At 43.4% G+C, this 12,605-nt stretch overlaps 1 protein-coding gene across 1 annotated transcript in view; it reads left to right on the top strand.

The window, feature by feature from the left end:
• negr1 (neuronal growth regulator 1) overlaps window positions 1-12,605 on the top strand; it is a gene marked incomplete at its 5' end in the record, with an annotated part of 125,631 nt that overhangs the window by 70,058 nt on the left and 42,968 nt on the right. Inside the window, one exon of the mRNA XM_079739350.1 lies at window positions 735-866. Coding sequence (XP_079595476.1) covers window positions 735-866 — 132 coding nt within the window. The remainder of the gene's footprint in view (window positions 1-734; window positions 867-12,605) is intronic.

Here is a 12,605-nt window from a genome sequence, read left to right as displayed (position 1 = left end):
CATTAGCCATCTGGAAGACATGTGCACAGGGCTTGACTGTGGTCTGTCCAAATGGCCGGCCCTATCCGCAGTGGTGCTTGGAGCAGCAGCTCCCTGAGAGTTGAACCATTAGCCAAACACACGGATGCCACTTTATTCTTACCCACACTAACTCCAAGCCGTAAATTTTTAAGTGTCAGTCAATACCCAGGAGCCATCCAATCCATTACTCGAGCCGAACTGTAAAGGGGCTATTAGGGCGTGATTATTAAATCGGTGGCCGTATAATATGTATACATTTTTAAGTCCACCTATGAAACATGTATCCAAAAATGTGCAATGTGTGTCCTCAGATGCAGACACTGTACTCAAAGCCTTTAATGCAGCAACTCAAGGATCAATAATAGTGCAGCGCTTTGTGCAATCATCTCATTCTCTTCTACTACTCCTACCCATACAATCCTGGCACTCTGCACGGCAAATTCCACACCGTAGCTTTTGAAGTTAAGTGCTCGACGGAGGAGTTAATGCTGTTCTGAAAAACAGCTACAAGCGTGGATTGTTCTTGCTGGATGAAAGACGCATAAAAAAAGGCCTTGGTTCTGCCTTTGCTGTTCCAAGCCGCGGTGTAAACAACATTTGCATATGGTAATATATGGTGTCATATATATATATATATATATATATACATGCAGCTCCTGTGTTCCCTCTAAATAAGGTGTGTGTGTGTGTGTGTGTGATTCCTCCTATGACAGCTAAGAAGTACGACAGCAGTGAATATCTGAACATCACCGGCATCACCAGGGACCAGTCTGGCGACTACGAATGCAGTGCGCTGAACGACATCGCCTTCCCCGACACCAAGACCGTCAGAGTCACAGTCAACTGTGAGTAGATCCCTGGTACCAAAGGGCTCGTTGTACGCTAACCATGGTGTTATTAAGCAGAGACTTTAATCCCAAAGAGACGTACAGTGAATACAGATTCATGTCATTAAAGAGCAGGTAAAGGGGTACACCATATAGGGTCCAAAATGGCTCCTCAAGGAACCTTCTCATCAGGCGCATATATATATATATATATATATATATGTGAAAAATAATGATATAACTTCTCCAAAGTACGAAGCTCAAGGAGTTTGATACGGCTCTGTTTTAAATATTTAACGAGAGAATTCCCTTTTTTGTCTGTGCATCGCGGAGGTGATTAATTCGTAGCAGGGAAGGGTCTGGCTGTTCTAAGGACTATTCCATTATGCAGGTAATGAGACTTTCAAAAGTGTGAGCGAATGGTAATGAGGGATCCGGGCATTAATGAATGACGCTGGGCTTCAGCCATTGTGGCCACATGGAATACGCCGCCCCGTATAAGAGCTCAGGGAGAAGGCTTGGCCTCACCATAATTGCTGCACGCTTTTATTTCCAAAAGTGTGACTCTTATCCCTGTGTTTCGTGAGAATATTTCTCTTCTGTTAATGTCCAGCGCTCAGGCACCTGGGGTCGGTTGAACTCATCAATCACACGGCCGGGAAGATGGATGGTGTTGTGTGCTCCTTGAAGTTAAATATTCTAGTTTAGACACTGTTGATTAATGCCAGTATCACCTCTTGACAATGCATACTTCGAATTCAAGCCATTTCCATTTCATCCTTAAGATGACACCCTATGCCTATTATTTTGATGTTAGACTTCGCTGTAACAAGCTTGCTTGGGGAGGAAGAGTGAGCAATTATTTATAACTGTGTTGCAATGTTGTTTCAGAGATGAAGGATGTCTTGGAAGATAGAAACGGCTTCATGTTGTGGGACTTAGAAGATATACGTATTAAAAATGAATGGTGTATGTCACAGACTGCAGCTGAATTTGCCAAGGAAGGTTATAGTGGGTTATTGTGTGGTTGTTGCAAGAAATCACATGTCCAAGTACACTGTGCACATTTACTTTCTTTCACTGCCGAACACTCACAACACTGCACTACTCTCTCGCCTTTGTCCAGACATGCGGGGTGCTATCTTAGGTCAGATATATATTTCACCAAGCTTTTTGGGGAATATTTCCCCCCCTCGCATGGGTCATTTACCAAGAGCTATCTGAAGTTGACAGAGCTAGAGTTTTGCACTCATCCATTTTGGACGTTTCTACTTTTAAATCTTTTCCCTGTATCCCAAAGTCGATTTTGTACATCGAGGTCAAATGAGTACTTAAGTCAAGCTCTTTGAAAGCTTTTCAAAGTTATTTGGCCCCAAACTCATAGTGAAAGAAGGATATATGATGGTGCATGCATATGAGCTGAAGTGTGTTTTTAAATTTTAGTATCTGTCCTTGACCACACAATGGTGTGATGATTGCCGTTCAGTAAAACTGTCAATCTAGATTAGTATATATATATATTTATTTATATATATATATATATACCTATTTTTTTGACATGGTTGCCATGCCATGGTTTGACATAGTAATCCATGAATTATTAATGTATGCAACATTAAAGATGTTTCTTAACAACACATGAATTCTTAACATGCATCACACATTGCTGTCCTTGTAGTTACGTAATAACCATACACCATATTCAATACCTCACCATATACTGTGCCTACCGACCTGGTGTGTGGGGTCTGCGGGACTCATAAATTATGAGTAGTCCCGGTGACTCCCATCGCTCATGTTATCATCTGGACAAGAACGTATTCAAAATCCATCAGTTGTAATTAGTTCAGCCCGGTTCACGGGGGGGGGGGGGCTCCCGCTGTAAATCCCTCATGCCCTCTCCCCCGACCGGTCGTAAATATTGGACTATTGCTGATGTCCTGTTCTGAGTACGGCTGGCGCAAGTCTACCCCTTTGCAAGGGAATTCTCCAACATCGCCATTGGCCTTGGCTTGCGCACATGCAGAATGTTAAGCTTGTGTTTTTGTCTCATTGGTGTGTATCGCTTCTGACTGATCAATTGTTGTGTGATTTATAACAAGGGTTCAGCTTCAGCTAATGACTGAAAGACTTTGTTATAGTTTGTATGGAAACCTGGTTTTGCCTTGAGGTCATTTGTCTGCTTCTCGTACCTGGTATACATTTGACAACTGGCATGCTTGTGGACCCCTGAATATACCGTTCACAAAGCTGCTGTGAGCGGGCAATATGGCCGGCTTGAGGCTACTCCTCTACCTGACCTCTCCCAGCGCCACCCCCACATCACCCCTCCATGAGAGAGAGAGAGAGAGAGAGAGAGAGAGAGAGAGAGACCGAGAGACCGAGAGACCGAGAGATACAGACAGAGAGAAAGAGACACAGACAGAGAGAGAAAGAGACAGAGAGACAGAGAGAGACAGACAGACAGAGAGAGAAAGATTCAGAGAGACAGAGAGAGACAGACAGACAGAGAGAGAAAGAGATACAGACAGAGAGAGTGAGAGAGAGAGTGAGAGGGGTGTGCCTGGGCTTCGTCCCAAATCTATTATTCCGTCACAGATCAGTGTATTTCGATGCAGCCACATAGTGTAGGCTAGAGAGGGTAGAGGTGGAGGGACAGACGCTCACAAACACCTGGGATTAGGAATGAGAAGGTGTTGATTGACCTTCGACCCGTAATGCAGAGGAGGGGATGAAGACACACAGATGGAAGGAAAGGGGAAGAAACACGGGGAAAGCAAAGTGGAAATCACACAAGCCGCCACGCAGATCTGCTTGTAGTGAAAGTGCAGTCGATTTTGTCTGAGGGGAAGATAAAAAAGCAAAAAGCGATGCACGTTTTGAGGGTTCTCTGGAGAGAAAGAGGGGGGTCGGGAAGAAGTTGTCAGTTGCTACGCATCGAGTGCGGCATTAAATAGATAAATCAGAGAAATAACTCGGAAATAACCTGCCTTCTACACTATTTTGACAGTAAGAGCACTTTTACTTTTTATTTATCAAATAGAAGCTTCTATCTTCCCAAAGGCTCAGACATGTTTTTAAATGCCACTTGAGTTTGGTTATCAAACGAAAGGCGTAATAATTTGATGTTGTGTCTTTGCCAGAGTCCTTGGTGCATCAACTAAAAGTTATTGCGTTTTTTTTCTCCCTGCTCACATGCATTGACTCATACAGTAAAAATAAATATAAATGCTCCTTATCAACTCGATTCCGTCATCATCCAAATAACCATGACAACTACAAGACCAGGAGGGCAGTTTGCTTTGGTCAGCAGAAGCTGTCGCTACGATTTACCGTCCTCCCCTCCCCCTTAAATGTCTACGTTCAGCTACGGCCGTGCCAGAGAGGGTAAACAAGGCCCTTGTGTTATGTGGTGTGTCTCTCAACCCTTCCAGTAAAAGTTACTTAACAAATTGTATTGGTCAGAGGAGAAAAGAGTGTGAGGACAGCTCCTGGGATATTGGAGTGGTTGGAGGATCTGTTGAACTCTATAAAAGAAGGCAGCTTTATGATATTAAAATGTGTTGGTTTTGGACTGCGAAAGAAAGTCAACGACACTAAAGGAAATCCTTCTCTTTTTTTTATGATTTGACAGGGACCTTGGCATGTCGATAGAAATCAGACCACAGGTAGATTTCTTCAAAGACAAATAGAAGCGTGTGGCATTAGCAAAATAAAATCTATGTCCGCATTCCTTGCTTGGCACTTTAATGACAGGAGCAAATGGCAAACAGACACATTGCAAGGGTTAACGGTCTAATTAAATACATGGCCGAAAAATTCGTCTCCTCTTTCAAAATAATGATGTTTTTTTTTTTTTGCCAAGAGGAGAGATGACCTCCGGGCTAATTAGCAGATTAGATCTGCTAATTAAAACTAAGCACATCAAAGTAATGAAAACAAAACGAAGCACTCACATGTTTGGATTTTTAATAACGCTATCCTTGCCCCCCACTCTCTCCCTGACTACCCTTTGTGATGAATTAGACAGTGACTGACAGAGGTATTCCAGCTACAACCATTTAGCCCGTCTGTTCGGCCAACGTGACAAAACGTGTGAAATGCATGGGATTTTCAATAACACCTTCCTGCCTTCCGCCCCTTCCCTTCTCCTTATTAAGATGAACCAGATACTGACATGATGATTATTCCTGCTGGGGTAGGTGATGGCTTACCATGTTGCATCTAACAACTTCAACGTGAATCCTGCCAGAGCCTTGATCAGGCGTTTCTAATTTAAACTAAAGGTCCACTGAGGCTTTTTTTATTATCTCAATGATGACCCTCCAGAAGGTCACAGCGGGGGATTCTGACTGGTTGAAAGGCCCACTCGAAAAAAGGATATTCCAGTGGTGATTGGACGAAATTTAATCTCTGAACCTCTTCTGGGTTTTACATATTCATCTCGGGCTGCAGGTGTGTGTCGTTATTGAACCGTTTGATTTCAGAAGATATTCCGGCGCATAAATCCTCTGTGTAACTGAGTCCGAGGGTTGAGAAAAAGCGACCAGAAATCCATCAGGGATGAATATCTGCCTGAGCTACAACAACAACAAGAGCAATAGTTTGGATGAATAATGATAAAAATACAACACCTTTGTTTAGTTTTTTTGAATGAAGGTGTAACTGAATACAGAAACCTTCTTATATTCAATGTTTGTCGCCTTTTTGTGGTTTGCTCTGATTGAGAGAAAGCACAAATGTGCCACATATGTGGCCAAATAGTATACATATCAAGGGCTCACTTTGTTATCTGAGACTGAAGGTATAAGCTAGTTGAAGATCTATCTTTTTATCCAGGTTTATGGACGCTTCAGTTTGTTCCCTTTTTTTTTTTTTGATGGGTGTGTCCAATCTCCCTAACCACTGAAGGAAATTCAAACGAATGTGTGAAACACACAGTGTGACATCTCCACAGATTTGAAGACAGTGTCTCTTACACGTACCAAAGCTCAGTTCCCTGTAATGTTCTGCGCTCTGCCATTTGACAGTTTTCGCACAACACCACTACCACCACAACTGTTGATGCTTGTGTGCTTGTGTGCTTGCTATGCAGCACTTCAGCAATCTGTAGCGTCTCCCAGATCTGGCTGCTTAAACAATTTGAAACCTCGCCAGATGTTTGTTGGTGACTCAGTTATGGCGTCTACCGATTGCAACGCGTAAATGTGGCAAATCACAAGCTGATCAAAACATCTCCAGACAGGTTGTCAGATGCTCCGTCAACGCTACAGAGATGTCTCCAACGATGAATGTATTAAATGTCTTCAATGGCTCCATCGCTTTATAGTGCAACCATTTCCAGGGACAATTGCCTGGGAAATGGAAGCACACCGCTAAAGTAATTCACTGCACTTTACAAAATGCCTGTCTGCGAAACCCTCTCACATATGTTCGTTTATTTGTTATCCCATTTCGCTATACGCCGAGCTTAAAGTGTTGTTAGCTGTTGTAATGCAGTGTGTTGCGGGCTCCTCCAGCACCTTGCGTTTAAGGTTCAGGTGTTCACCAGGCGAAGGCGTGTCTACCCCCTGCTTCTCTGCGGCTTGTTTTCCTCCACAGCGGGGGTTCCCTTGTCGCTCCTTAGTTCCCAGACGCGTTGCCCTGCATCAGGGGTGTAGCCCCGAAACAACATGTACATTTTGCTACATCTGCAACGGTTTATCGTGTAAGCTAATCGCTGGGGGAAAAGATGGACATCCAGACCGTTTATGGATATGATAGGCTTATGTATTACACATCTATAGGTCTATGCTAGACGATTGATCCTTTGAACCCTTCCAGACATTCCAGACACGATCAGCCCCTCTAGAAGTTTGAATTAGGCCTAAATAAAAACAGGTCATTTAATTGTAGAGAAAACAAACATGGCTGGCCGTTTTCAGTGGTGTTGGGATAAGAAGCATGCAGGCCCCTGCCCTGCATGCTTCTGAGATGACCCCCCTCCCTCCGTCGGCACCCTGCCGCTGTGAATCCAACGCACCCGTTGACCGTGAGAGTAGCAAGAAGAGAACACATACACCTCTCTTTGTTGTTTTTTTCCGCCCTGTGTACGGTAATTGGTCGAGAAATCTGTGATCAGGTTTTAATTAATTATGAGCATGCACATTAGAGCGCCGGCTATCGCAATTACAGCTGTAGCGTCGAGGTAGACGTCTCTGGTCTTCATTAAAACGCTGGGGGAGGCTAAATGTGAACACTTCAAATGCTTGATACTGCTCTGTCTTGCTTGTTTGTTTCAGACCCCCCAGTCGCTTGCTCTCTCTCTCTCTCTCTCTTTCTCTCTCTCTCTCTCTCTCTCTCTCTCTCTCTCTCTCTCTCGAAGCCCCCAGCCTTTAGGCTCTGGCTGCTTTGTATTCCGTCCCTGCCGTATGGCAAATATACCCACAACATGGCCCCTGACTCCCCAGACAGTTGTTTTTCAGAGTCGTGACCACCTCTCACGCAAATAATAGGCTTAACCTGTTCAACTGCCGGTCAGCAGACAGGCACCCTGCATCTTAAGGACGTTGACAACACTCCGGTAATGACAAAGATGTAAACTAAGGTGTGTGTGTGTGTGTGTGTGTGTGTGTGTGTGTGTGCCTGAGTGTGTATCCCATTCCACATGGATGCACGTCTGAAGGGGCACGCCACAGGTACTTTATCTCCCCTTCGGCCCTCCCTTACATCAGCCCGCCTCAGCTCAACTCGGTAGTCTGTCTCATCTCCACTGCAAAGAGCCGCGGTTTAAACGCCGGGCCTAAATAGAGATATCCGTAGCTGCCGCTGGGGCTCAGGTACTGCCACATGCAGCAGGGCATTAATAACAAATAGCGTTGTCTGGATGAATAAAGCCCTTCTCACAGTGCTGGTTGTGTTTCAAAACGTCCAGCAGGATGTTTGTATCTCTGTTTCGGCCTTTCTTTCAGCCAGGACCACCACCAGCCCGGGCTGGAAGAAACAACAGCAATCCTGGGGAGGAAGGCTAACATGAGACGCCCTAAGCCTTTGGCCTCATCCACCAAAACGCATTAGTATAGACGGGAACACACTTACAGTGGAGCGCGGTAGACTACTCCGGTCCGGGGAAATGTTATTATGTATTTGAGATGAATCGACGAGGGAGTCTCTTTCAGTTTCACTTCATGCCCTCTCTCTGGCCCTCGCACAGAGCATTTTAGTCTGACTGACCGTCGATTCATCCATTATGATTATAATTATACGTCGTCGGTTTCAGGAACGGCAGGAATGCAATGGCTGGCCTTTTCAGATGGATCCTGTTGAGACCGGTTTGGAGAAGTGCTGTTTATTCTGGTGGTGACGGAAAACGTCTGCATGATGTGGACATGGCCTGAGTCCATCTCGCTGTCAAAGCCACAGTGCAGCTGGTTATTTACAAGTCCTGGGGTTATGTAGAGGGAAAATGAAACACAATGTTTCAGGAGACTTTGTTCAGGGACAATCTAATACATTACTAAATACTGGCTAGAGTGTGCATTCCTGACTAATACAATTAAAACTAATAAATACACAATAATGATTCAGGACGAAGAGGCTGTAGTTGGAATTGGAGAGCTGTGTGTGTTTTTGTTTTGTGTGTGTGTGTGTGTTTTTGTGTGTCTTTGTGTGTCTTTGTGTGTTTGTGTGTGGGTGTGTGGCCACGCTGATAAGTCATGCTTAGATGAGTCCATTTCCTAATTGCGAGGGAAAAACTCATTTTCAAATATGGCTAAAGAGGTGGCCTTATTAGTTGATCTTTTAATTACAAAGCGAAGAAAGGTTCCTGTGGCAAACAATGGCTTACGGCTAAATAACTCGCGTACAGTTGAGGAACAACACACCATTTAATTATTAATTGTCACGCCGTGTACCGCTAAATAGAGCTAACCGTCGAAGAGACTGCACGCTTTTACGGACAAACCTCCTGCGATGTCCATTAGCATTAAATATACTTCAGCTACACCACATATCCAGCACAGGCCATGCATGTTAATGTTAGCTTGCATTGTCTGGCTGGGAGAGTGTTTCGGTTCAGGCGGGACGCGCCAATTTTGGTTTTATTTTTTGTGTATCTGGCTCCCCCACCCTCTCTCCCTCCCTCGCTGATGTAATAAGTAATGGTCGGCGATCAACCTGGTGCTGACAAATGTGTAATCCTGCCGCAGCACATATTGTACCCCGACCCCCATGAGCTATTCCTGGTTCTTACCCGCCAACCTCACCCCCACCCCCACATCTGTCGGGCGACACGGGAACGGCTGCCCGTGATTTACAGCAACATTACCGCATGCTCCCGGACACTAAATTACCCAGATTATCAAGGACTTCCGGAATTTATTTGGTGCACTACTTTGCATTGCTTTAAAAGAAATTAATGGCGGCGTGTTGCACGATATATATATGATGACAAAGGAGGTGGGGCCAGCAGATTGGATATTGGAATTACAAGATTGGGTGCAGGGAATTTTATGGATAGGATCCATCTTCCTGGGGATTTAAATTGCCAGTCTAAAATTTTAGGGAAATGATTATTGATTTGCATATGAAATATGAGCATTTCGGACCACCTCTGAGATTATGGGAACATTTTACAGCTTGTTTCTCCATGGTATTGATGCGGTTGTAATATTGGAGTGTTGACATATATATTTAAAGAGAGAACCCATTATGATGATCATCACAACGCTCGTTGTGATGATTTTGCTCGCAGCTAGATAACGTAGAAGCTTAGCAGTTTGGTCAAATAGCCAAAGCTATGTATATTATATTATAAATGTAAACTGTATATATTACAGAAAGCATGTTTCTGTAAGGACAACTATCGTTTAGTCAACCCCTATTGCATTCCTGATCGTAACAACATTGCACGGTAGTGAGCAGTGTTATTTGTCATCATGTCATGTATTAGTAATCATTACATTTGCTACAATTGACTCCTATCCTGGGTCACTGTGTTCCCAAGAGTAGGCTACTATATTAACAGTAACATATACAGATTCAGTTTATAATACACATGTCACCAATAACGGCATTACATTGGTGACAAAGCGGCATTCCTAATTAGATATAATTGGTCAAATGTCAGTAACGCAATTGGCGTTTACCCAAATGTAGCCCAACAACAAGATGCCAAATGAGAGAGACTCTGCGTTGTTTTGGTTTTTAAGGCTGAATATCTGCCAGGGATTTCATCTCGTTAGTTGAGGTATCGACCCTCCTCCTCCACAATGCCGCCTCAAACTGTACCACATGACTGGCAGGTCAGGTCAACCCGAAGCTTTCACGGGCCTCCAGATGATCAATGGTGCAACGTAATGACGCCATTGGAGGATTAGGCAGATTCTTAATGGGCCTGGAAGCCCAATGTACCGCATTGATTTGTGTCATTCTCAATGGATTTTTTTCTTTGAAGTTGAATTCAGATGTGGCTTGTTACTGACCAGCCAACTGTCTTTTGGTTTTGGTTCAGATGCACCGGGAGGATCTTTCATTTGTACACACTGATACCTTATGGACCAAGTGTCATTTTTTTTAATGCCTTTTTATGATTTAACGGAGAGGGTGTGTGTTTTGGAGAAGGCCTTTTTCTTGGTGTCCTTGCTAGAAGTCCCTTGCTGATTGGTTGATAGCTATTGTGGGAATTGTTGAATTATTTACTTTGTAATTGGGTTGACTTTTAATGTATATTGGACTTAAGAGGATCCAGATTCGGAAGAGAGATGAAAGACATTCATGCATTCTCAAAGAAAAATCGGATAAAATATATATAAAATTTGACTATACTTGATACAAGTACACTTCAGACTTTTTCGTAGACAACAGCCAAATTCCATGTTTAAAAACTTAAATGTTCAAAGTCGTAGTCTCTTTAAAGATGCACTTTAAACAAACTCACGTACAGCCACTGAATTCCTGCCAACACGCTCCCCAATTCTGTATCAGGCCAGCACTCACGTTTCCACCGAGCTACAACATAAAAGGCATAATAAGAAAAAGCCCAAAAATAAGTCCTCCGGCTAAATCCAAACCATCTCCTGTGTATCGGATACATTTGGCCATGCTCATTAGGATGCAGCGGAAGGTTCCGTGGCAACGTATCAATCATGGACAACTATACATACTGAACCTTGTACAATATATTATTCCGCCTTGAACTACGTTTGCCTGCTTACCGGGGTATAGTCGTCGACCCCTTGGTGACGACTATACCAGCACACCAGTACACCAGTATCACCAGCAATGATAAAAAAACATTGCTTGCTCCTATAAAGAGAATCGTTCATATTAAAAACTACCCAAAGTAGATTAGAATCAAAGCATAAACCAAAAATATAAAAAAGTTAAGCCAAACTGAGCTCGAAACTGATCGATCCTCAACAACGACGCTGAGATCAGCTAACTAGTGAGGGGTACGTTAAGTTGGCATGGATCTCTCCCTGACCGAGCCCAAGTGCCTTTCACTGGCGGCATACATACCCCAACCCCTCACGCACAAACACTGTGGTATGTCGCTCAGACACTCAAGTGTTGCTCCAGCAATATAAACAACACCAACAGAAGCACACTTCTGAACTCTTACTCCGCACCTGTTCGAGCCTGTGTGGAGTGGAATGGCGCGCAGCACATCAGATGCTCTGCTTGTGTTGTTTGGCCCAGTGGCTGAGTAGTGATTGTCCTCTGTTGGTGTGAGGGACGGATTTTGTGTTTGCTGTCGGTTATGAGATGAGATGTGACTGAGGACGTGTTATGACAGGTTTAGGACTTGTGGCGCATGGTAGAATTGAATAATTCAGGAAGTGGGAGAGCTCTCTCAAAAACCAAGCAGACTTTGATACAACCTGTTATATTGCATATATATATATATATATGCAATATAACATGTATCAAAGTCTCCTTGATTTATTTTATATATATATGTATGTAAATATATATATGCTTATATATTTACACGAATATATATATATATATATGTTTATATATATATATGTCAAAAATTACAAAAATCTAACAGACTTTGATACAACCTGATATATTATGTATATATATATATATATATATATATATATATATATATATATATATATCCATAGCTACTGTGTGTATATATATATATATATATATATATATGTGCATGTATCAAAAGGTTAAAAATATAATACATCACACCTCATTGTGATAGGGCGGGGAGGGCTCTGATGGCGCGGTATTGGCCCGTCTCCTCGTTGGGGGTCATGGCCGGCCAGGGTCTCTAGACGCGTTGGTAAACGAAGGAGTAAGGGAACCCGGCCCAAGCCATACCCCTGCAGCGCTCACTGACAGGGGCCCCTCAAAAGCGCCATTGTCAGCCATATAAATAGTGAATAAGTCACTTTCAGTCATGACATGGCAATCTGTGGCTAGCTCCAGGGCCCCTGGTGGGGAGACCGGAGCAGCCAATATCTTTGCTCTGGGTCAGGGGGGGTCAACTTTTGTGTTCTGTTGACATATATATATTTTTATTCTTTTCATCTTTTCTCTCCTGCTCTGATAACATGTGTTGTGGAGCTGGCAACAACATTAACCCTGTGGAAAACAGAGCAAAGGAAGGAAAACTAAAAGTGCGCTGCCTGTGAATACAACATCACCATGATAACAGGGAATGCAAATAAAACCTGCACAGAAACAAAGTGCAAATGGTTTAACATTTTCTTGCCAATTACGGGTTCAATCGAAGGATGAGAGCGCAGGATTATGTTT

Source organism: Pollachius pollachius (genome assembly GCF_949987615.1).
Source record: "Pollachius pollachius genome assembly, chromosome: 7".
In the NCBI taxonomy this organism is placed as follows: domain Eukaryota; kingdom Metazoa; phylum Chordata; class Actinopteri; order Gadiformes; family Gadidae; genus Pollachius; species Pollachius pollachius.
This window is presented reverse-complemented; position numbering and strand designations above follow the sequence as displayed.